The sequence below is a fragment of the Phoca vitulina genome, unplaced genomic scaffold, assembly GCF_004348235.1.
Source record: "Phoca vitulina isolate PV1807 unplaced genomic scaffold, GSC_HSeal_1.0 scaffold59, whole genome shotgun sequence".
NCBI classification, from domain to species: Eukaryota; Metazoa; Chordata; class Mammalia; order Carnivora; family Phocidae; genus Phoca; species Phoca vitulina.
Window position 1 is genome coordinate 7613533 of NW_022589762.1, and position 24508 is coordinate 7638040.

General features: G+C 55.7%; 2 protein-coding genes across 2 annotated transcripts; both read left to right on the plus strand.

Moving 5' to 3' along the window:
- The first annotated feature begins 2733 nt into the window (after nucleotides 1–2733).
- On the plus strand, nucleotides 2734–8070 carry PTMS (parathymosin). Its single transcript, XM_032390752.1, has 6 exons — nucleotides 2734–2762; nucleotides 3427–3886; nucleotides 6814–6885; nucleotides 7104–7182; nucleotides 7325–7386; nucleotides 7558–8070. Exons 1-6 carry the CDS (start codon nucleotides 2734–2736, stop codon nucleotides 7606–7608), a joined length of 753 nt encoding a protein of 250 aa, XP_032246643.1. The 3' UTR covers nucleotides 7609–8070.
- Nucleotides 8071–9866: 1796 nt separating this feature from the next.
- Nucleotides 9867–15674, plus strand: LAG3 (lymphocyte activating 3). Its single transcript, XM_032391061.1, has 8 exons — nucleotides 9867–9993; nucleotides 10302–10449; nucleotides 10835–11121; nucleotides 11751–12008; nucleotides 12428–12703; nucleotides 14362–14604; nucleotides 14841–14971; nucleotides 15517–15674. The coding sequence occupies exons 1-8, from the start codon at nucleotides 9936–9938 to the stop codon at nucleotides 15619–15621; spliced, it is 1506 nt and encodes a 501-aa protein (XP_032246952.1). The 5' UTR covers nucleotides 9867–9935; the 3' UTR covers nucleotides 15622–15674.
- The last annotated feature ends 8834 nt before the right edge of the window (nucleotides 15675–24508 follow it).

The window sequence follows — 24508 nt, forward strand, 5'->3', positions numbered from 1 at the left end:
CCCTGCCTGTCCCTTTCCAGGCTGTACTTTGAGCTCTCTCCATCTATTCCTTGAGGGCAGGGACCATCTCTTTTTCAGCTTCGTGTCCCCATCATATAGCACAGTGTCTGACACTGAGGAGGAGCTCCCTAAGTTTGTTGAAGTGCAAGAGTTCAAGCATGGTGCAGAGGGCAAAAAGAAAACTGAGAATGAAAAAAGTTTACCTCTACTTAATACAATGTGACAGGGTAGTGTTCCTGATGGATGTGCCTGAGTGATGTGAAGGGGCTTTCTTAAGGAACACTCCTGCAGGCAACAAACGCAAACATGATCAAATTTAGGCTGGTTTAGGTCTCTCTCTAGGAGTCCCTCTCCTCTCAACTCTCCACTGACCTGAATTTTGAAAAGATTAAAAAAAAAAAGAAAATGAAAAATGAAGAATAGAGAATGAGTTATACTGGAAGTGGAATGGGGATAAAAAAGTACAGTGAGGAGTGGGGAGGTTCAACTTTCAGGTTTCTGTCGTCCAATGCCTCCAAGGATCACCAGGGCTTCCTTAGCACTTAACTTATCAGAAAAACAGGCAAGCTGAAAAAACTCAGGAAGCTGGAGACAAGGAAGAATTCACTTAAGAATGAGATGGCAAGAGCTAGAATTGAACACCTTTCACACAGTAGTGAGGTAAATCTCTAGGATGTCAGGCCAGCAGCCATGGTCTCCATGGGGCTTATGCCTCCCTCGTTCTCAACTGGCTTCCTTCTTCCCACCTCCAGAAAATGTGTAAGAAGCACCAGGTTTCCCCATTCAACTAGTGGGAGAAATTCTCAGTTGGACTGAGGAGTAATGGAACTCTAGGAATAGGAAAGCCTCTACAAGGTCCCAGAAGTAGTTCTCTGGAAGGAGCACACACAAGCTGGCATCATTTACCACCACTGGCCCCAGAGGCCCAGACAATAACCCTAAGGACTATGGGGTTAGGCTTTCAGCATCCCACTCGCTCCAAATTCATCCCAAGTTCCACTTCTAGCTTCTTTCTCATGAAGCCCAGACGTCAGGAGGCCGGGTCTGTTGTCCAACCAGGCAGGAAAGGATAAGAGATGCTTCTCCCTGTGCAGGAAGGGAATTAGATCCAGGCCTTCTGCTTCCTGGATCTTTTTCCTGTGGTCCCTCGGGACCCTAGTGTCCAAACTCTTAGATTCTCAAGGCACTCCCTTGGGCCTTGGGGCAGGATTCCCATTCTCTGCCTCTCCATCTCCCTGGAATTTTCCACTGCAGCTGCCTCCGCTCCCAGACACCCCTCCCTGGGCAAAATTCCCGGCTCCCTCCGCCTCCCCTTCCTAATCACACCTCATTCCCACCCCCAGCCCAGAGGCCCAGCCCACAGTCCGGCCCACTCCCCACGCTAACCCCGGTGGTCCCAGTTTGAGAAATGGGAGGCCAGGCCCTTATACGAGGGTGACAGGGAGGGTCCCAGGCTCTCTCCAGGGCGGGGAGAAAGGACAGTGGAGGGCCTGGTCCCCTGTGGGGCTGGAGTGGGGGGAGTGGCCCTCCTCAAATCCCCATATAAGGCAGGGCAAGCAGTTAGACTCCTGGATTGGCTGATTCAAATGAGCATTCCACCTGGCAACAGTGTTTCTATTGGCTCTCAGGAAAAATAGGAGGAAGGTGGATGGAGGTTGTTGGTAGCGGTGATTGGAGGGGGGGGAGGGGAGTGGAGGTGACCGGAGTGGGGGGCGGTTACCAGGGCAACAGGGTAAGAGCCCAGCAGGGTGTCCGAGACGGCAGGCGGGGCTCGGAGGTGGAGAAGGGGAAGAGGAAAGGAGGGTGGGAGGGAGAGGAAAGAGACTGACGGGAGGGAGCGAGACAGGAAGACTGGGTGGGGGGTAAAGGAGAGGGGAGAGGGAGAGAAATGAAGCAGGAGAGTACAGAGATGGAGAGGGTCAGAGATCGCTAAAGACATCCGTGAGTGAGTCAGAGAAACAGACTGAGATAGAGATGGAAAGATCTCAGAGAAAGATGATCAGAGTCCGGCAAGGAAAAACCTGGGTGGGGCTCCAAGATTTTTGAAGAGATGGAGACTGAGAAACTGATAGGAAGAGTGGGAAAGAGAAATTGGGAGGCGTGAACACCATAGGACCAAAAGATGGCATATTTAAGCACTCAGATACCAAATGATGATGATTGATCAGTGTGTCTTTCTTGTTAAGAAAATGAAAATGATAAGACAAATAATGATAATGATAAACAAATATGGGAGGGCACACACACCAAGGATATCTTTTTCCAAACCCTAGCCTTCCACTCCATCCGCCTTCCTGACCATTAATACACCCAGCTCCTGAAACCCCCAAGCTTCTCAAAATGATCCAAAGATACTGAGACTGCAGGCCAGGAACTGAGGATGAGTGAAACGGGGTGGGGCTGGAACTCCAGACCTTGCAAAGGAGGCAAATACAATCCAGAAAGGCTGGGGAAGATGGCAGCAGAGGAAAGAGAAAAGCAAAGAGAGGGAAAACGTAGAAGATCAATCAGGACCTGAAGAGAAGAATTGGGGGAAATCTTCGAAGGGTATAGGGCCAGGTGTCAGACTCGGATGATACAGGAACAGTGTGGTCCCGGACAGGGGGGAAGGAGATCAGAGATGGAAGGGCTGAAGAAGGGAATGAGAAGTGGAGAAGAGGCAACAGAAGAATGAGAGACCTGAAGGATAAATGGTTGTGAGGGAGGGGTCTGGGTACAGATGAATGAGCAGGGATGAAGAGAAAAAGACCAGGCAAAGACGAGTGAGATGAGATGGGCGAATAAGAGCGGTCCAAGATGGAAAAGAATGAAGGAGCCTGGAGGGCCTCTGACTCCTCTAGATCTCCAGAAAGATCCAGGAAGGGAGGAACCCAGGCGGGTTCACAAAAGTCAGCCTCGGGCAGGACAGAGGGTGGGTTGCCCTTTTGGCCCTCCCATCCCCTCTTAAGGCCACCCAGAGAAAGGAGATGCAAGACGAGAGGGGAAAGCCAGCGTGATGTGGAAGTATCCCCGCCACCCTCTTCCTCTTCTTTAAGCTTTTGGTTTCTCAGATACCTGCCCGGCCTCTCCATCTGCTTTTCCCACCCCATCCCTTGGCAAAATCTCAGGGTTTCTTGGGGGTGGGGGTGGGGAGGGTCAGTAGGATTCTGGCCATCCCTCCAGCCCGCCCCCAAAAGACAGACTCCACTTTCGCAGATAGTAGGTCGGGATTTGGAGAGGTCCCTCCCCGCAGGAACCCCACCCCTTCCCACCTCCTCGCCCCACTCCCTTCTCCGCGACCGTCAGTCTCTCCATTTCCCCCTCCTGGTCCTGTCCTCCCTCCCGCCTCTCGCACGCTCCCTCCCCTCGCTTTCATCCTCCTATCCCCACCTCGCCAACCTCCGCTTTCATCCCCCTCCCCTCTCCTCTCCTCCCCGCTCCCGCCAGCCCCACCCCTGGGAAGCCCCTCCCGTCGGGCAGCGCCGCCTTTATAAGCGGGTTCCCTGCCCGGGGGCGGCAGCGGCTGGTCGGCGGCAGCTCTGCTGGTGCGGGGGCGGCGAGCCGAGGACCGAGCGACCGCGGCCGGAGCGCGCCGGCCACCGCCCGCACCGCCCTTCCGCCCGCCCTCCGGACGGCCGCAGCCCTGCGGGTCTCCGCTCCAGACCCACCCCCGCCCCACCCCGCGCGCCTCTGCCGCCTCTTCCAGAGACCCAGCTTGCTGAGCGGCCGCCGCTGCCGCTGTCGCCGCCGCCGCCGCCACCGCGCCAGGTTCCGGCCGCGGCCACCCTCCGCCGTCCAGGGCCCCTCCGTCCCGGCCCCGGGACCCCGGCTCCCCGCCAGCCCCGGCCCCGGCCCCGGCACCATGTCGGAGAAGAGCGTGGAGGCAGCGGCCGAGTTGAGCGCCAAGGTACGGGCGGGGACGGCGGCGGCCCGAACCCCGCGCGACCCCCGGGCTCCGCACCGTCTGGCGCCCCACGCCGCCCCCGACGGCCCCACGCTGCCCCGGCACCGGGTCCCGGCGGACCCCACTCCGCCCTCCCCCCCCCCTCCCTCCCCTGCCCGGCGCTGCCTACCCCGCTTCGCGCGGCTCCCGCCAGCGCCCTCTAGCTTCCTGAGCGCGGCGCGCCGCGGCTCCGGCCTCGCCGCTCGGCCCGCGCCCGGCCCCCGCCGCCGTCCCCACCCCTCCCCGGCTCCGGCTCGCGCGCCTCTACCCCGTCCGCTTCCCGTCGGAGCGCGCCGCGGCTCACTTTACCGTGCCCCTCCCCCGCTCCCTCTCTCCGCGCCCCGTTTCCCCGTCTCTCCTTCCAGTCTGACCTCACCTTTCCTCTGCTAAGCGGTTTGACATCCTCCAGAGTAAACAGGACTCTCCCGGGAGGCTGCTTTGCTCTCGGGCCCCTCCCCTCGAGGCCCGACCGCCTCTTGCTTCTCTCGGACGGCTACTGCCTCCATCTGTTTTCTCCTTCTCTCCTTTCCTTCCGTCTGTATCCATTTCTTCCCCCATTGGCCTTCAGCTCTCTTTTCTCTCCATAGCCTCCTCCAGCCTCTCCCCCTCCCCCCCCTACACACACACTTAAAGAGTCTTGGATTCCTAAAAATCATGAAGGGGGCGAGAATCGCTTTCGAGAAAGCTGAAGCTCAGCGTTGCATGGCATTGCATCGAGCCGTCCTTGCTCTCATCGGCTCCCTTCCCTGGCCCCATCCCTTTGCCCTTGCTTCTCTTCCAGCCTTCCTCTAATTTCCCTAGGGAACCTGCTGAGTATCGCTTTGGGAAATTAATTCGGCCAGCGTTTGGGGGCTGGGAGCCCGACTTTGGTGGGGGGTGGGGTTGGTTGTTGAGGAGGTCACAGAGGTCTCCTAGAGGTCCCCCGAAGTGAAAGGGGGCCACCAACGGGATTAAAGGCAGTGGCAGAGAGGGGCTATGTGTGAGAGACGATAAGGTGTGCCGTGGGGCCCTCCGGTGGGCTGTGTGGTGGCATGTGACTTCGCTGAGTAGGTGTCTTTGTATGTCTGAAATCCAGCGAGTGTGTGGGACTGCCCGTGTCAGTTACATGTGTGCATGTGGAGACGGGGATGTTCTGGAGCCATGTTGCTGCTTTGTGAGTGCGAGAGGCCCCACTGCCCTCTTGTGCGCTCTCGAGAGTGTGTGCCAGAATGCCCAAACACCGGGCCATGTGTCTCCGGATCTCGGGGGCGCTTCTCTGTCGCCGGGCGTGTGAATCGGTGTCAGCCTGTGTCAGCGTGTGGGCCTGTGTTGAGTAAATGAGGCCAGAGAGCTGCTTAGCACAAGACCTCGCTCACATAGCCTCCTGGAAAAGGGATCATGGAAGGACAGTGACCAGAAGGACGGGACAGGGGAGGAGAGGGCCCGGCCCCTTGGACTTTGGTCTCTGGTAGGCTCCCTCCCTCCCTGCTCTAGAATTCTCCCTCCCTCCCTCCCTTCCTCTGTCAGCCTGGATGGGAAACTCAGGCCAGGGCAGCACAGACCTGGTGCTGGGGCCCCCAGAGAGAAGCCGACCAGCCCCTGGCTCTCCAGGCCCGGCATGCAGGGGAAAGCCCACCAGGTGGTAGGAATGCCCTATGGACCATGTGGCCAAGAAATGAGGACAGAGAAGGGGACTGTGTTCCCCTTAAAGGGAGAAGGGAATTGGGTGTCCCTCCAGGTCAACCATTCTGCACCAACCCCTACTGCTGTCCCTGATCCTGGTCCAGAAAGGACACACCCTCCAGGGTGATCTACTCACACAGAAAACTTCCATCCACATGGAATCAGATACGCAGAGTTGTCACCAACACCAGATCAGATCACACAGGGACATCCACAGTTGATCGGCGCCTGCCATGGGCGCTTGGGGAGGGGGTTGGGAAGAGGACTGGAATCTAAACTGGAAGAGCCCGTGTGGTGTCCAGAGAGAAGGGACCCAGGAGCATCCCCGTCTGCTATAGCAGAATGGGACATTAAAGGTGTGCCCGCTGGGCTCCTGGGGTGAAGGAGGGAGGGTACTCCAGACAGGTACCTTCTCCATCTACCATCTCATCTCATCCCAGCCCGGACGCAGACCTTGTTTGTCTTCATCTACCATGGCCAATACCCTCTCCCTTCCATGTTGCCTTTATCCTCCTGTACTGCCATTCCCCCTGGAAATGGTTACTTCTACCCTTCTACCATGCCAGTGCGCACACCACGGGCACACCACACCACCCGCCGGGTGTAGGGGGGAAGAAACTACTCGAACTGGTTTGGAGTAGGTGTGCATCATGCTAGGGTGCTCTTCCTGTTCCCGTCGTGTTTGGCCACGTAGGAGCCTGAGGAGTAGGGGGACACACGGACAGAGAAACAAAGGCATTCGAGGAGGCTGAGGGGGAAGCTGGGAGAGATGCCCAGGAGAGAGAGTACTCAGGAAAAGGCCCCAGAGGTAGACAAAAGGCAGAGCAGGGCAGGCAGCGGGAGGGGGCAGGCCAGGAAGGCGGAGGGACCTCAAGAGGGGGTGGGGCATCGGGGCTGCGAGCAGATGGAGGGGATTTGCTTTGCTGAGCTGAACTCTTCAGCCCGTGAGGTTTTGGAGAACTTGACGGGAGTGATGAGCAGTGACGTCGGCCGTCCATTCCTCTGTGTTCATCACTTTCCCTCCTCCCTTGAGTCTTGGGGACGGTGCTCGTGCCAGCCCCCTTGTGGCCTTGCGGACCCTGGGACCTCTCTTCTGCCTCTGAGCTGCTGTAGCCAACTCCTTCCTTCTCACAGTCCTCTTAAGCTCACTGCAGAGGGAGAACGGGGCAAGAGGGACCGGCTGCGGCTCATTTGTGGTGACAGGAAGGTGACCTCTTTCTCTCTTGCAGGACCTGAAGGAGAAGAAAGAGAAGGTGGAGGAGAAGGCCAGCCGAAAAGAGCGAAAGAAAGAAGTGGTGGAGGTGTGGAGGGGTCAGGTGGAGGATACTCGGAGTTCCCCTCCACTTACCTGGGGGTGGGGGGGGCTGGGTCCTGCCTCCGCTCTGGCCCCTCCCACCCTTCGGTCCCGATGCCCCTGCACCCCTGTCATTGGTGGTGGTGGAGGCACGCGGCCAGCCTGACGCCGCTCCCTCGCCCCTCACCCCCTCACCCCCTCACCCCTTCATCCCGGTCCCCACAGGAGGAAGAGAACGGAGCTGAGGAGGAAGAAGAAGAAACTGCTGAGGACGGAGAGGAGGAGGATGAAGGGGAAGAAGAAGGTGGGGAGGGGCAGGGGAGGCTGGGCTCAAAGGAACAGAGTCAGGGTGGGTTTGAAGACCTGAAGCAGGGCTGAGGGCGACCACAGGGGGTCTGTGCCAGAGCTTCCTGCCCTTCCCCAATGACCCGTTTCTGGCTCCTCAGATGAGGAAGAAGAAGAAGATGAGGACGAAGGGCCCGCGCTGAAGAGAGCTGCTGAAGAGGAGGTTTGGGCTGGGTTGTGGGGCCTGAGGGGCTGTCAGGGATGCAGCAGGGGCTGGGAGCCCTTTGGACTTGGACCTGGATCCCTGTGGTGCACGGGTGGGGGCTGGAGCAGGGCAGGGACAGGGGGAGGTCCCTCTCCCATTTTGCAGCTAACCCCAGCTCTCCTTCCACAGGATGAAGCGGATCCCAAGCGGCAGAAGACAGAAAATGGGGCATCGGCATGAGCCCCCTGCCAATGGGCTGGGGGTGGGAGGCCCTCCGGGCCTGGAGGTGGGGGTGAGAACAGACGAGTGCAGCCACTCTTCACCTGGCTCCTGGCTCTGGACCCTGCACCAGAGCTGCCACCCTCTTTGTCCCCAGCCTTTCTCATGTCCGCCTCTCCAGACACTGCCCCTTCTATCCTCACTGCCATTGTTCCACCTCTTGACCTGCTCCATCTGAGCTCCCCAGCTGGTCTCCAATCGCTCCTCTCCCTGACCCTGCTCTCTCCCTCCCTCCCCGACCCCTCCTCCGGTAGCCTCTCCTTCCTCACCTCTGCATCCCAGCCTCATGTCCTGTCCATCCCTACCCTGCCTGATCCCTGGGTCTCCCTCAGATCCCCTTCTCTCAGACAGCGCCAGGCCGGGGTGGGGCCAGGGTTGGGGCCGAGCCCCACAGCTGCCCCCCTCCCCTCTCCTCCCCTTTTTGTATAATTTAATAAAGAAACGGTCGCGCTTCTGTTTTTAACCTGTCTCCTGCTTTCCCGGGGCAGGGGGAGGGGGGTGGCAGATGTCACATTCCATGAGGACCCTTGCCTTCTATAAAAAAGCAGCTGTACTCTCCTACCACCCACCACTCAAGAAGACAAGATCAGCACTCCAGGGGTGGACACGGAGCTCGCAGCTTCTTTGAGAACTAACTTCTTTCCTGGTTTTGGATTCTTGGGGATGCTCCTCCCCAGCAGAACACACACACACTTCCCTGCTAGCCCACACCAGGTCTAGACACTGCTGAGCCCAGTGGAAAGCTACCAGCTCTTGTTGTGCTGAACCAGGCAAAGAAGTAGCCTCAGAAACAGGAAGTCCCGCCCTTGAAGTGGGAGAGGGCTGGGAGGCCTGGGTCTCAGCCTCCTGGGACCTGGAGAGAGAGTTGTCTGGCATCAAACGTGTCCTCCACCTGGTAGTGAGGAAGTGAGCACTTGGTCAGGCAGGGGAGAAGTCCAGGGCCTCTTGTGGGTCCCAGGTGTGGTGCAAGTTCTTGGCACCCATGCTCCACCTCTCTGGGCTGGGCTCCTCTGGCTGGGTGGGGTGGGGAGCAAGAGTTCCCTTCTGTCAGACTTCCTTCCCTAGTTCTGTCTCAGTTTTTCTTGAGTTTGATCTCTGTTGCAGGATTTCTGCATTTCTCCATATCCCTTGCCCTGTTAGTTCAAAACCTCTGGATTGGGAGAAGCTGCTGAGTACACAGTGGTCTTGAACTGGACGGGTGTGTGTGTGTGTGTGTGTGTGTGTGACTCACTGACCCCACCATTCTTCGAGAGGACATCCATAACTCACCCAGAGTCTGGACTACAGACACACCTTTTGGCTTCATACTCCATAACTGACCTTGGTCAATTAATCTTTGAGTTGCCTCAGTTTCTTCATCTGTATAATGGGGGATATCAGATTTCATGAGTTACTATCTGTAAAGTATCCAGTACAGTCCCTCCACCCCGTATCTTCACTAGTATATAGTGAAGGCTCAATATAATGTAGCTTTTCTTTTTCTGAGGACTTGGGGTGCCCCTCCCCAGACCTACCATCTTTTAGGTCTGCTTTATTCCCAGGAGCCATGGGATGGGTGGGGAGGCAGGCTCATGCTAAATGAAAGTCCTGGGAGGTTAAGGGAATGAGGGAGGAGATGAGTACCAAGGGAAGGGCTTGCCAAGAAAATGTTGAGACTGGAGCAGCAGCTTAGAGGTGGGCAAGCAGGTAGTTCCAGGCAGAAATGGCTTGGAGAGAATGCAGAAGGTCCGCGGGAAGAGGAATAGTCAGAAGGGTGGGGGAGGGGTCGGCGGGGACACCCAGGACCGAGGAAATAAACAAGGGGAGCGCCACCACAGAGGTGGAGGGTAATGCTGCTGGGAATCAACCCCCTCAGACTTTCCACTGCGAAGCGAAACCGTGAGCCTTGGGGTGTGTTGGGGGGGGCAACGGGGAGGGGAAGTGGGGAAGGTGGAGGGAAGGTAGAAGGACAGGGTTGAGGGCCCTGGGAGCAGCAGAACTGCCTCCCAGATCAAGACAGCCACCTTGCCTCCACTCTACTCTCTGCCACTGCCCTGCCCATTTGCTGGAACCCCCCGACTCCCCCCCCCCCCCCCAACTCCTGCTGCCTGATCTGGCCAGCTTGCCTCTGGATTCCAGCCCTCTGGTCATTGGTTCTTCCCTCTATCTCCAGGTCTCTGTCCTTGTCCCTCTTCTAGATTCTCTTCCTCCACCCCATATCTTTGCAGAACTCTCTTTTGTCCATCTGTCCCTCCTTTCTTTCTGACCTCTTCCCTTTGGGGGCTCAGCGTGGCCCAGGCCTAAGGGAGATGTGGGAGGCTCAGTTCCTGGTTCTTCTGCTTCTGCAACTGCCGTGGGTGGCTCCAGGTAAGACGGGGCTGACCCTCTGGGAGGGCTGCCCTCCAGACCCATGGGTGGGGGAGGGGTGGTCAGCAGGGATGTCTGGACCTCACAGATGCCAAGTTCCTTAGCTTGGGTGGATTCTTCTAATGCCTTGCTTGGGGCAGTCTTTCTGCCCCCAAAGCCTCTTGTCAGTCTTCCCGTTGGGTGGGGAAGGGACAGAAACCCAAGGTCTTCCTCAGCCCCGTTTCTCCTTCAGGTAACTGAGGCTCCTTCTCTACTCCTAAGTCTTTTAGCTCACAGCCCCTCCCCTTGGCCTCTTTTTTCCTCCCCAGTGGAGGCTCCAGGGTCTGGGACAGAGGTCCGGGTGGTGTGGGCCCAGGAGGGGGCTCCGGCCCAGCTCCCCTGCAGCCCCCCAGCCCCTTTCCAGGATGTCAGCCTTCTGCGAACCGCAGGGGTCACTTGGCACCACCTACCAGACAGGTATGCACCCCTAACTTGGGCAACAGGACCCCCACATCCAACAGCAGTGGCATCCAGACTCATAACCCCAGGCCCAAGCTAGCCCTCTGTCTCCTCCCCTGAGCTGTCAGTCCCTCTGAAGCCAGAGGCTCAGCTCCCCCCGCCGCCTTTCCTGCCTTTCCTCCGAAGCCTGCTCCCCTCACACCTGCATCCCTTCTACACCTGCTTCTCCAGAGAGTGGGTGGCGCTGGCCCGACCCGAGGGGAGACGGGGATGAGGACGGTTAGCGGGCCAGAGATCTTCCTTTTGGGTGTCTTTCCTCATCCTCGAAGTGGGGTTGGACCGCCTCTTGCCCCGGGCTTGTTCCCCCTCGCATTTCTCAGTGCCGTCCCTCTCTCCCGCCCAGCGGCCCTCCGGCGCCCGCGCCCAGCCTGCGCCCCGCCGCGCCCTCCGCCCGGGGCCCGGGTCCGCGGCGCTACGTGGTGCTGATGCTGGCCGCCGGCGGCCTGCGCAGCGGGAGGCCCCCCCTGCAGCCCCGCGTGCAGCTGGACGAGCGCGGCCTCCAGCGCGGGGACTTCTCGCTGTGGCTGCGCCCGGCCCGACGCGCCGACGCCGGCGAGTACCGCGCGGCAGTGCACCTCCGGGACCGCTCCCTCGCCTGCCGCCTCCGTCTGCGCGTGGGCCAGGCCTCCAGTAGGTGGGGGCGGGCCGCGGGGAGCGGGGCTGGAGCCGGGGCGCCGCGGTCCCTGTCGCCCCGGGAGGCAGGAAGGGCCGGGGCAGGGGCTGTGCTTCCCGGGAGGCGCCCTGGGCCCCGCCCGAGAGCCCCCGGGAGGGGAGCGGGAAGGGGTGGGGAGCAGAGTGGAAGGGGCGCCCCCAGAGAAGCACGTGTGTGGGGAGAGGACCCTCTGGAGAGACTGTCTCACCCCTGGAGCTCCCCTCCCCCACGCACCTGGGAGTGCCAGGATGGAGGAGGGGAGGCACCCCTGGGTTGGGGGGAGAGCGCAAGGCTAGAGTGACTCATTTCAGACATCTGTAGCTCAGGGGGTGGGCTGAGTGGGGATCCTCAGGCAAGGCCTGGAGAAAGGGAAGGGTCGACCATGTCAACCAAGTATACTGGAGGCCTGGGGGGGCGGGGGGCGTGTGCAGGGGAGGGAGGCAGGAGATCCCGGAGCATCCATTTTAAGCACCTCCAGGTACCAGGCACTGGACTGGTGGGAGTTGGGGAAGGGGGGTTTGCGGGCGGTGGTCGGAGGACGACGGTTGGGGAGGAGAAGACAAGTGTTGGCGGTGGGGCTAATCAAATCTTCTTTATCCGTGAGCAGTGACTGCCAGCCCCCCAGGGTCCCGCAGGATCTCCGACTGGGCCATTTTGAACTGCTCCTTCAGCCGCCCTGACCTGCCAGCCTCTGTGCACTGGTTCCGGGGCAGAGTCCCTGTTCACGAGTCCCCCCATCACCACTTAGCTGGAAGCTTCCTCTTCCTGCCCCAAGTCAGCCCCTCAGACTCTGGGCCCTGGGGCTGCATTCTCACCTACAGAGATGGCTTCAATGTCTCCCTCACGTACAACCTCACCGTTCTGGGTAACTCCTCCAGTCTGCCTTCACCCTTGACAACAACCCCTCTCTGCCCCCCATCACCTCCCCCTGACTTATGGGTCCCCAAACCAGGTCTCCGGCAGCTAGCGCCCACTGTGAATGCTCTGGGCCTCACGGCCCCACTCCCTTTTACCTCGCATTGCAACCTTTCAGCTGCCTTCCCCACTTCTGGCTTTTCCCTGGGCCATCCAGCCTTACTGGGCCACCTTTGGCCTCCTGGTGGCCCGGCCCACATGAGGGGCTCTGAGCATCCTCAGTTCATCCACATTACTCTGCTCCCTTGCACTCTTCGGAGCTGGACCACCTCCTTTGCTTTTCTGCCTCCTGTCCCTGCCGCCCCAGTGCTCCAGCCTCTCCGTACCTCCCCCTCTCCACTTCAACTTTGGCTTCTCCTTCTTTCCCAGGTCTGGAGCCCTCAGTGCCTCTGACGGTGTATGCTGGAGCAGGTTCCAGGGTGGACCTACCTTGCCGCCTGCCCCCCGGTGTGGGGACCCAGTCTTCTCTCACTGCCAAGTGGACCCCTCCCGGGGGAGGCCCTGACCTCCTGGTGGCTGGAGACCATGGCAACTTTACCCTCCAACTGGAGGCTGTGAGCCAGGCCCAGGCTGGGGCCTACACCTGCCACATCCATCTGCAGGGAGAGCAGCTCAGCGCCACGGTCACTCTGGCAGTCATCACAGGTCAGCCCCAGGTGGGAAAGGATGAGCTCCCATCGCAGGGGAGCTGGGACAGGGAGGGCAGGCCGGCGGGCCAAGACTGGGCAGATCCGCCTCATGATACAAGGCCACCGTGTGCAAGTTGCAGAGGCTGCCCTGGTGGCCTCCTCTTTTCTCGCCCCCACATAAAGAACTGAAACTGAAAATCTCCCCTGAGTCACTAGGTGAACATTCCACTCTCCTCTAAGGGACTCCCCTGCTCTGAATTGGGAGGAGGGTCTGAGAAGTTAGAAGGAGTGGTGGCAAAAGTTTGAATGGTTCAAAAGAGGTGGACTCTATTTCTAGAATCCTCATCTACTTGGGGACCAGTGCTTGGCTTAAAGTTGCAGGAAGTGGCTTGGATTTGGGAGGAGTTAATAAATCAGTCCCTTGGTCAGCAAATATTTACTGAGCAAGGACTGTTTTTTTGTTTTTTGTGTTTTTTTTTAAGAGGGTATAAAACAAACACAGAAAAAAAAAAACAACAACAAAAAGCCAAAACTCGGAAAGCGTGTGTTGATGGATTGGTAACTAGGAGCCACAGCAGCTCAGCTGTGTGTGTAGCATTCACCTGGGGTCACTAAACAGTAGCACCTCATAGTAGGTGCTTAATAATGTACATTGGTTGAGTGAATCAGTGAGTACGCTGACAGGTCATACATCTCCCAAGGGCCAATGCTGACTTTCCACCTGCTCCAGGATAGCTCTCCCTCGATGTCATACCCACACCCCAGCCTCACTCCGAACCCCATCCTTTCCTCACACCACATGTCCTCTTGCTGACTTAGCCTTTCTGTCTGTAACTCCACCCGTATCCCACTCCCCTGAAACTTGGCCTCCTGTTTCCTCAACATCCAGTCAGCCCACAAAGCCTCCCAACTTTGTCCGTCCTAGGTCTTCTTGAGGGTCCGCTGTTTCCGGTTAGTTGTCCAGGCTCTCTGCACGACAGCTCACTGGGAAAGATTGTTGCCCCTGTAGGGAAGGAATTTCTCAAATCACAGGCCTGGGAAGTGCCAGCCTCGGGGTCTAAGGTCGGGTGTGTGTGTTGCCAAATCCTCAGGTGGCTCCACCACTCTGCTCAGCTCAAGACCCTTCACCACTGGTGTCCTCCTACCGGCCCTCTCTCTCACGGTACAGCTTTGAGATGCTCTGTCTGTAGACGGATGGGTCAGTTCACTATTCTCTGAACATTCAGAAAAGGGGGCAGAGTTCATTCAGGGGCCACCTCAAGGCAGGGGGCACTGATGTGAGCCAAGTCATGGAAACAAAAAAAGTGCAAGGTGTATTGGGAGGGGGGCAACACACCTGACTGATCTTGGGGTTTCTGAACATTTGAGTGGGAAGTCGTGTAAAAGAATCCAAGATGGTATTTGTTACGTGATCCTTCGGGGCCAGTTTGAGTTTGAACAGTCCGGGATGGCAGTAGAGAGCTTGGAGGCTGTTAAGCTGCAGAGGGATCTGCCGGGAGCTTTGTCTTGATAAGATTGATTTGGCCCTGACCCTGATCTCCACCCCTCAACCTCACCCAATCAGAGCCCAGGTGAGAGCCTGAGTGCCGGGGCGATTGAGACGGGGGAGTTGAATCTATGGTTTCAAGTAAGGGGGTCGGGCCCCCAAAGATCTCTTCCCTCTGATTTTCTCAGTGACTCCCAAATCCTCTGGGTTACCTGGCAAGCTGAGAAAACTGCTTTGTGAGGTGACCCCGGCGTCGGGACGAGAGCACTTTGTGTGGAGCCCCCTGGATAAGCAGTCTTGGAGAGGTTCCCCAGGACCCTGGCTGGAGATGCAGGAGGCCAGACTCCTTTCTCAGCCCTGGCAGTGCCATGTGTACCAGGGAGAGAGGCTTCTCGGGACAGCGGTGTACCTCACTGAGCCGGCTGGCCCAGGTCTGAGACCAGTCCTCTTGACCCCACTTTCCAGACCCCTCCCCACCCTCATTCCAGATCTTTTCTTTCTAACCTCCGACTCTTGTCCAGGCCCCAACCCACTTCTGTCATTCATTAGCTAATGATCCTGGATAAGTCCCTCAACTCTGGGCCTCATTGTCTGCGGAATGTACGAGGGTGTGGCAAGATACCCTTCCAGCTATGACCCAGTACCTAATGCTGTACTTCTTCTGTAGGTGCCCAGCGCTCTGGGAGGGCCCCAGGTGCCCTGAAAACAGGCCATCTCCCTCTCTTTTCCATCCTTGGTATCCTCTTTCTGCTCCTTTTGATGACTGGAGCCTTTGGTTTTCACCTTTGGAGAAGACAGGTGAGCCGGGGATACCCCTCAGCCCCCACCGGCCACTGGCTTCCCCTTTTTTCAGTTTTCTTTTCTTTTTTTTTCTTTTTTTTTTTTAACATTTTATTTATTTGACAGAGAGAGACACAGAGAGAGAGGAAACACAAGCAGGGGGAGTGGGAGAGGGAAAAGCAGGCTTCCTGCTGAGCAGGGAGCCCGATGCAGGGCTCGATCCCAGGACCCTGGGATCATGACCTGAGCTGAAGGCAGACGCTTAACGACTGAGCCACCCAGGCACCCCTCTTTTCAGTTTTCTGAGTGCTGTCTGGCACCCCTTCCTCAGGGAAGATGAGCAAGGCAGACTCCTCATCCTGCCTTGAGAGCCCCCCTCTTCATAAGCCTCTCCAGGGACTCCTTGTGCTTGAAGGACCCAAGGGAGGCTTGAAGGGGCTGAGAAAAGGCCTGGGACCAGAAGGGGAGGGCAGGGGCCTGGAAAAGAATAGACTCACTCAGTATCCTCCTTATTGTCTTTCCCTTCATCCTTCTCCGCACCCACCCTCCATGTCTTCCCACAGTGGCGTCCAAGAAGATTCTCTGCCTTGGAGCATGGGACTCACCCACCTCAGGCTCAGAGCAAGATAGGGGAGCCTGAGCCGGAGCCGGAGCCGGAGAAGCTCTGACCTGGAGCTCAGGCAGCCCGCAGATCTCCACAACTCAGTCCAAATAAACTCCCTGTCAGCAGCAAGCCTGAGTCTGGCTCCTTCTGTCCAGGGAAGGTTCCTGTGTCTGCCCAGCCTCTGGGGGCTCCCTTCTCCCACCTCAGCCTTCCGACCTACTTTCCCCAGCCAATCTCTCTTATCTTCCTCTTTTCTGTTCCTGGCCTCTCCGTGATTCTTTCTGCCTTGGTCTTTCTCTTGCTGTCTCTCGCTCTCTCTCTCCCAGGTAGTCGTTTTTCTGAAGCTCCAAAAGCCCTCACCCCTTACCTCTACAGCTCTCTTCTGCGTCCTTTGCTCAGGTTATGCTGGCTGCCCTGGTTTCCTTTGTATTTTTGTTCCCCTGGCCCACCCCACCCCACACTTGGCTCCATTTCACATTGTCCTTGGCCCTTTTGCTGCAGTGCGCGCGCGCAGACACACACATACATACACACACACACACACACACACACCCCCACAGAGGAGCCCTGTCATGTCACGTCCTCCAGGGGATCAGGTCTTGCGACCTTTCTGGGCAGCTGGCTGAGGTTACTGCTTGCCTCCTCCCCACCCCCATGTTCCCTGGCTCTGGGCAACCTGTGTGGTCCCAGGCACGAGAACACACTGCCACCCAGTGGCCACTGTTTGTCATGCCATGGGAGGTCACTGGGCAGGCGGGGGCAGGCTGGAGGAGACCAACAGCGCAGTGGTCCAGGCGGGCCCAGATCCCTGCGAGCGGGCACCACCTCTGCGGTGTTCACTTTGTGCGGTCCGCATCTGAGTGTGCACCAAGCAGCGGTCACGTCCCCTGGGCACTCTCCAGGAGAGGGACCGAACCATGCCCGCCTCAGGACACAGAGCCCCGGCCCTGGCAAGGTTATGATCCAAGTCTGACAAAGGGGAGTGCTGCGAACAAAGGGCCCCGTGGCGAGAAAAATGGCCAGCAAGACAGCTGGTTATGGCACAGCTGTGGGAGTCCAGAGACCTGGCTTCGGATCCTATCTCTGCTGATGTGACCAGAGCTGACCTCCTCAGCCTCGGTTTCTTCCTATTAAGTGGAATAATGATAATGACCCACGAAAAGGGGTTGCTGTATCAGATGGTCAAAGGGCTTTGAAAACTGAGGTGCCCCCGTGTATATGATGTGCTTGTCGGGTTCCCCACTTGTGAAGGAGGTAGCCGGCCCGTTCTGGTCACGCCAGGAAGGGTACCCAAGCCCCACAAGCATACCTGCCTCCCTCATTGTCTGTCTTTGTCTTGGAAAGAACATTCCCCTGAGCCGTGCTGACTGTCCTTCAGCAGAGCACACACACAGCCTTGGCCCCCAGCACCCCCACCCCCACCCCCCGGGGAAACTAGACCTCCATCTGCGATATGCGCAGGGCTCTGGACTCAGCTGCACACAGCTCTGCCAGGGAATGTTAACCCTGGACAGGAGGAAACAAAGATTGGAAGGGAGTGGGAGTGAGCCTGCAGGAGCAGGAGACGCATGGTGGCAGACACCCTACTTCGTATCCCACCGAGTTTGGGTGCCACGTGCACAGTGACACAAACCAGGAGGCTGAAGACATATCCCTGTGGAGACACAATGGCCTGAGACTTGGGGACAGAGGGGTACCTTTGTTCTGGGCAGAGCCTCAGAGGGCGAGGGGCACCCTCTGAAGCCTGAGTAATGAACCATTTAAAGCAATCTGAGTTTCTGAGCCTTAGGATGGTGGTAACCCTTGCCTTGTCACAGGTGGAGAAACAGTGATGAGGACAGAGGCGCTGACACTCACCAGAGATCATCACGCTGTAAGGTGAAGTCCTGAAGTTCCTTCAAGAAGCCTCGAAAGCATCATCCCCACCGTTTACTGTGGGCTGGGGACAGCTGCTGAGGAGACCCCTCAGGTCTGCCCTATGACCCCGCTCTCCATAGCTGTAGTGGAAGCCCCCATGTTTTACTTTATTTTATTTTATTTTATTTTTATTTTTATTTTATTTTATTTTATTTTTTTGCCTCATGTTTTAACGGGGCAGGGGTTTCCTGGAAAGTTCTGTGGGTGGCAATTTTCCTTTCTACTGGGTAACAACCTATGCCCTTTGGGCTTATGAGAGTAGTCATCAAGGATTCACCGTCGTCTATGTGGGGACTTCCCCGTGCTCCTGAATGAAGGGGACAGGGAGGGGACAGAGGCAGAATGAAAGGCCACCTTGTTCCTCTACCCACTAAGAAAGAGAAGAGCAAAGGGTAGAAGGAAGAGGGGGCATGGGGCTTTTGCATACAGGGCTCCTTCTTTCATTCTTACTCCTTCCTCTGTGGGATCTCTCCTAGGGGTGACACATTCCTGCTCCTCCCCCTTCCCCCCCAAAGCCCCATTCCCCATCTGGCAGGATAACCTCCGACCCTTTTACTGTCCTCTTAAGGTCCCCCAAAGAGCTAGGTGAATTTATCTTGCATCTCCAAGTTCATTGGCAAACCAGTGTTCCAGGTTGGGGTCCTGGAGGGGAAGGGACACGAAGGAGGCGGGGAGCTCAGGAAACTTCAGTGGGTGCTGGGGTGGTGGATCATCTCAAACCCTTGTTAAAAAGAAAGGAAGTGGGGTGCCTGGGTGGCTCAATAGGTTAAGCTCAGGTCATGATCCCAGTTCCCTGCTCAGCCGGGAGCCTGCTTCTCCTTTCTCTGCTGTTCCACCTGCTTGTGCTCTCTGGCTCTCTGTCAAATAAATAAATAAAATTTAAAAAAAAAAAAGAAAGGAAGCAAAAAAAAAAAAAAAAAAAGATGCTCTATTAGTTACCTATTGCCACATAACAAGCCACCCCAGAAGTTAGTAATTTAAAACAATAAACATATGATCTCACACCGTCAGGAAGCTAAGAGCAGCTTAGCTGAGTGGTTCTGGTGCAGGGTCTCTTGTGAGGCTGCTAAGATGTGGGCCAGGGCTGTGGTCATCTAAAGGCTTGGCCAGGGTGGAGGATCTGCTTCCAAAAAGGCTCCCTCAGGTGGCTGCTGGTCAGAGGCTGTATTTCCCCCGTGAGTGGGCCTCTTCATAACGCTGCTCACTGCAGAGCAACTGGCTTCCTCTGGGGGAGAGAGTGGCCAAGAAAAAAGCTACCATGTCTTTATAACCTCATCTAGAAAGGGATATACCATCACTTCTGCCCTAGTCTATTGGTCACACAGACCAACGCTGGTACAACATGGGAGAGGACAACATAAAGGGTGAATTGGAAGTAGCAGGAAGCACTGGGGGCCATCTTGCTTATGACAGCTTGGCTATCGGGGGGGAACAGTGCCTGAGAGAGAGAGATAGGCCAAATGAGGAGAAGGAGCGTCTCTGAGTTCCTCCATCCCTAGCCTTGCAATGGGCCTGACAGCCTCCTCTACTGTCTACTGTCCAGAGGTTCTGGAAGCCAAATGAGGTCCAGGGTCTTGCCAAGTCAAGTGAGTCAGGCAAGAGGCCATACTGTGCTCATTCAGACCCGTGGTCACATTTGCCAGTGTGCCCCCCACTTTGACTTGGTCTTCTCATGTCCCCGGGCCAGGGCAGACACAGAAATTTCCCTGCCCCACCACCCCCACCAGGCAGAAGTGTTAGGGTTCAGGCCTGAGCCCCTGCTGTTGCCGCCCACCCCCCTCCAAAGGAGACGAACAAAGAGCTTAGGTGTCCCTGCTCAGGCCCCGCCCCCAGGTGGAGTTAGCCCTTTGAAGGGAATGGGGTTGGGCTGAGGATGGCTTCTAGCTGCTGTGGCTGACAGTTTCTCCAAGGGCTGCAGGTGCAAGCTGGCTGAGCCCAGGCCGAGCTCTGAAATTTGTCTGCTCCAACCTCCCACGGGAGGCGGGAAACCCAGGAGCCTCCCTCCGAGTTGCCGAACATGGTCATAGAGCTAGGGACAAGATGGCTGGGGTGGAGGTGGGTCAGGCCTCCAAGACTCTTGTTTCCCAAACAACAGCCTCGGTCACCCCTCCCGCACCTCCCCCATCTCCAAGCCCTGCCCCCAGCCCCCTTTGCAGAGGGTGTCGGTGCAGCTACAGAAGGTTCTGGTAAGGAGGCCACCACAAGACTGCACCTGGGGCTGCCAACTCCTTACTCCACAGGCTGCTCTACCCCTTCTCCAACAGCCTGGTCCGTGACACTCCATCAGCAGGTCACCAAGTGGGTTTCGCTCTTCTCCCCATCTTTCTCCCACCTTGGGCTCCTTCCCCTCCTCCAGCCTGGAGACAGAATACACACAGCAAAAGTAGCTCTCTATCAGGAAGCAGGAGACTTCTGGAAATCCCCATGTTCCATGCTTACAGGCCTGTGATGGAGCAAACAGTTTCACTTCAGTTTCTTCTTCTGCAGAAGGGGGAACAGTAATACCCACCAAAATGTTTGACATGTGCAAATGTATGTGAAAGTGCTTGGAAAATGGAAAATCACTCAGTCGATGTGAGGGATCATGGTGGCGTGAAGCCTCATGAGGCCCCAGACGTGCTTGTCACCCTCCTACCCCTTCATCACTGTGGGAGAAGACTTCTCTTAGCTGTCAGCCTGGCCTTCCTTTTTGTTTGTTTGTTTGTTTGTTTTTAAGCAATCTCTACACCCAATGTAGGACTCAAACTCATGATCCTGGGATCAAGAGTCACATGCTCTTCCAACTGAGCCAGTGAGGAGCCCCCGTCTTGGCCTTTCTTAATGCAGAGGAGAGGCAGTGGGGGTAGGGAGGCCATCCAGGGCTGGGGCCCAGCAGCTAAGTTGGAATCCCAGTTCCACCAGTATAGTTTACCAGCTCTGTGACTGTTAGCAATTTTCTTAAACTCTCCGAGCCTTAGTTTCCTCATCTGTGTGATCTGGAGAAAAGCAGTGTGCCCTCTCATTGTCATGAGGATTACATAAAACATACAACCATATAAAGCACATAGCAGTCCTAACTGCTCAGCAGAAACTTCTTCTCTCCTCCTGTTATCTTTTCCTGCTTTGGAAACCCCAGAGGGAGAGTCAGGTTCTTGGGGCCTGTTAACTCCTGAGAATCCAACTTCATGGGTGCTCAAGGTCACAGACACAAGGGCTGGACAGCATCACACAATCCATCTGGTCCATCGGTTGCAAACTGGTGGCCCTACGCTAGATCCAGCCCTTCGGAATGCTTGGTTTGACTCACTCAAGGTTAGAACAACAACAGAAAATTAGTTGCCAATATTAAAATTAGGGGATATCATATAAATGTTTGGTTTTCCAGTTTCCCTTGAAAGTTTGGCAGAACAGGCAGGCAAGTCTGAGTTTGCATCCTGGTGCCACCTCTCCTGTCAACGCAGCTGGAGCTGTGCGGTCAGTGGCTGCCCTCATTACAAGACGCCCATACCCTCCAGGTGACCCACCTCAGTCCCCACCCCCCCTACGTTTACAGCCAGCCTGCTTTCCCACTCATGTTACCTAGCAGGCTCCTGTAGTCATTTGGTTTTGTGATCCTTGGCTTTCCATTCATTCATTCATTCAAAAAGTATTCAACAGGAATTTAAATAAAATAAAATAAAATAAGGGTGCTTGGGTGGCTCAGTCAGTTAAGTGTCTGCTTTCGGCTCAGGTCATGATCTCAGGGTCTTGGGATCGAGCCCCGTGTTGGGCTCCCTGCTCAGCGGCCCTGGGGGAGGAAGATGAGCAGTAAGTGTTTAAAGGGTACAGAGCTTCAGTTGGGGAAGATGAAGAAGTTCTGGAGATGGATGGTGGTGATGGCTGCCTAATAACATGAATGTACTTAATACCACAGAACTCTAGGCTTCAAAATGGTTAAAATGGTAAATGTTATGGTATGCATATTTACCACAACAAATTTAATACCAATAAACATCAATACAATCAATGTAATTCTATTTCTTTTTAAGAGAGAGAGTGCACCCTCATGCCCGAGGGGGCGTTGGGAGTGAGGATGGAGGGAGATAATCTTAAGCAGGCTTCACACTCAGCATGGAGCCCAACGTGGGGCTCAATCCCAGGACCCTGAGATCATGACCTGAGCCAAAATCAAGAGTTAGACGTTTAACCGACTCACCCACCCAGGCGCCTGTCAATATTTTTAATAAAGGATTCAGTACGTAATAAGGGTCTACCAGGCCCAAGGCACTCTGCTGGGTGCTAAGTAAGACAGATGTGGTCACCACTCGAGCCTGCCAGAAAGACACTAAACAATAATTTCATAACTATAACACGTGCTTGCAAGGGAGAAGAAGCATGGGGTACTGGGAGATCTTACCTTATTAAGGAAAGCTTGTTTCAACTGAGTAGCTTGAGAGGAGGGGTCACATGCAGAGAGGATAGTGAAGCAACAAGATCCAGACACACAAATTCTGCTGCGAAGTGCGGGGGTGGGTTGGGGGGTGCCCCCTCACCTACCTTACCTCTGAAGCACCTGCCTCCAGACTTCTTTTAGGTAAGAAATCACCTTCAGTCTCAGTTAAGCCTCTATTATGTTGAATTTTCTTTCACTTGCAGCAGAACCCAATGCTCCCTGATACACACTACCCAGGGAAGCCTTCCTTGATCTCCCAGTTGAAATAATGTTCCCTATAATAAGATCCCCAGCACTCTGGGCATCTCTTTTGTAGCATGTGTCCAATTGTGATGACATTATAAATTGTTTAGTTTCTATGAAACAGGCTGGAGTGGTGACCACATCTAGTTTACTTATTACATCCCCAGCACACACAGAGTGCTTTGGGCCTGGAAGACACTTGAAGAGGGGTGCCTGGCTGGCTCAGTCAGTAGGACCTGCGACTCTTGATCTCGGGGTTGTGGGTTTGAGCCCCACATTGGGTGTAGAGATTACTTAAAAATAAAATCTTGGGGGCGCCTGGGTGGCTCAGTCGGTTAAGCGTCTGCCTTTGGCTCAGGTCATGATCACAGGGTCCTGGGATCGAGCCCCACGTCAGGCTCTCTGTTCAGCGGGAGCCTGCTTTTCTCTCTCCCTGCTGCTCCCCCTGCCTGTACTCTCTCTGTCAAACAAATAAATAAAATCTTAAAAAATAAATAAATAAAATCTTAAAAAAACAACAACAACAACAACCCAGCTTGTTGAATATATGAATGAACGGGCAGAACTGGATTAGTTCAGAGGTTAGAAACTTAAATACCTATTAGGACCGGTGAGGTAATAGTAAATGAGAAAAGCAGGCAGGCTATAAACAAGTCTGAGGCAGGGGCTTAAGCCTGAGGAGGACACACACCTTCCCTGTAAGGACAGCCCTTAGAGGTTGCACCGAATACTTGCACTTACATCCATTAACTGAAATTGAGTCATTTAGCCACATCCAGATGCAAGGGAGGCTGGGATTCAGTATACATTAAATCTGGGCAGCCATGAGCTCAGCTAAAAAAGGGACGGTTCTGTTACTAAGGAAGAAAGAGACAACATTTTGGGGACAACGAAAAGTCTGCGCAGAGAAATAGCAAAGATCTGAAGAAGGAACAAAACTTTCCTCGATTAGTGGTCCTCAAAGTGTGGCCCGTGGCGGGGAGGGGTCCCTGAGACTCTTTCAGGGAGATTTTGAGGTCAAGCTACTTCCATAAAAATAATAAGACACTATTGGCTTTTGTCACCATGTTGACATTGCGATGATGTTGCAAAAGCAATCTGGGTTAGACTGCTGCCTGAGCACAAATCAAGGCAGCGGAGCCAAACGGGGCTGTAGTCATTGAGCTCTTCACCGCCAGGCACTTGCAGTGAAAAAAGAATAAAAATATTAATGCCACTTTCACTTAAGAATGCCTTTGATGAAGCAGTAAATATTAATGTTATTAAATCTCAAACACTGAGTACACTGTGTTATAAAATGAGAAGTAGCATGACTCCTTTCTGCTGCAAATGAATCACAAGGTTGTCTCAAGTCGAAATGCCTGCATCAGTTGTTGGAGTTGCAAGCTCAACTAGCCACTCTTTTCATGGTAGGGGAAGGGCATGGTCGCATGGGCACGTTTAAATGAGCACTCAGGCTGTTGGTGGAGGATGGCCTAGAGGATGAAAGAATGGGGATGCCAGGAGACAGCGAGGAGGCAGGGGCTTTGGTCTGGGCACAGGATGGGGATGGCACCTGGGGTTGGAATGGATGGACCAGTGGTGGTGGGGCAGAGTGGCTTGGATAGACTTCTGAGAGAGTTCAAAGGTAACAACCACAGGAAATGGCAAATAAACACATGGGAGGGGTTGGGTGAAGGAGTCAGAGAGTATTCCCAGTTTATTTGGCCTGAGCAGCTGGGAGGTGGCAAAGCCCTCGCTGAGTGGGGGACTTGCAGGAGAAGTAGGTCTTGAGGGTAGCGGTAAGCAGGTGATAAGTGTAGTGTGGGACATATTGGGTTTGCTATGTGTGGTGAGCGTCCAAGTGGAGATGTCCAATGGGCAGGAGGATCTACACATCTGGAGCTCGAGAGAGACCTGGGTTAGAGAAATACTTGAGGGCTGGCCAGAGTTGAAGGGCCAGAGGAAAAGGGTCTGGTCAATTGTCACTCTGGGGGTCACTCTGCAGGCCTCAGCCCAGGCCCTCTCTGCCACACTGAGCCACCTATAGTGCCTCTGGTCCCTCCCCACTGAACAAATGCCCTCAGGACCCTGGCCAGGGGCTGTTTGGGGCTTACCAAATGCCCTCATGTGCCCCCCCCCCACTTCTCCTTTCCTTGAAGCCCAAACCAGATTGTAGTATCATCAAGGCCGTCTTTTTTCTTGTTACACTACAAGAAGTTCAGCGACACTCTGTGCTCCAGCCTAGTTCTGCTCAACTTTTTCCCTTGACTTTGGCATTTTCACTTTGACATCTTTCCCTGAGAGGCAGGGGGTGGGGACCCCAGTCCCAGATGGTGACGTTGGGGGTTGGCCCAGGCCTGGGGTGTAGAGGAGCCTCACCACCGGGCTTCCTGTCTCT

Coding starts and splice junctions, on each gene's coding strand:
- PTMS (XM_032390752.1), top strand. CDS start 2,734: ATGAAGAGAAAAAGACCAGGCAAAGACGA. Junction 2,763..3,426: donor AAAAGACCAGGCAAAGACGA/GTGAGATGAGAT, acceptor CGCTCCCGCCAG/CCCCACCCCTGGGAAGCCCC. Junction 7,387..7,557: donor AGAGAGCTGCTGAAGAGGAG/GTTTGGGCTGGG, acceptor CTCCTTCCACAG/GATGAAGCGGATCCCAAGCG.
- LAG3 (XM_032391061.1), top strand. CDS start 9,936: ATGTGGGAGGCTCAGTTCCTGGTTCTTCTGCTTCTGCAACTGCCGTGG. Junction 11,122..11,750: donor GCGCGTGGGCCAGGCCTCCA/GTAGGTGGGGGC, acceptor ATCCGTGAGCAG/TGACTGCCAGCCCCCCAGGG. Junction 12,009..12,427: donor GTACAACCTCACCGTTCTGG/GTAACTCCTCCA, acceptor CTTCTTTCCCAG/GTCTGGAGCCCTCAGTGCCT.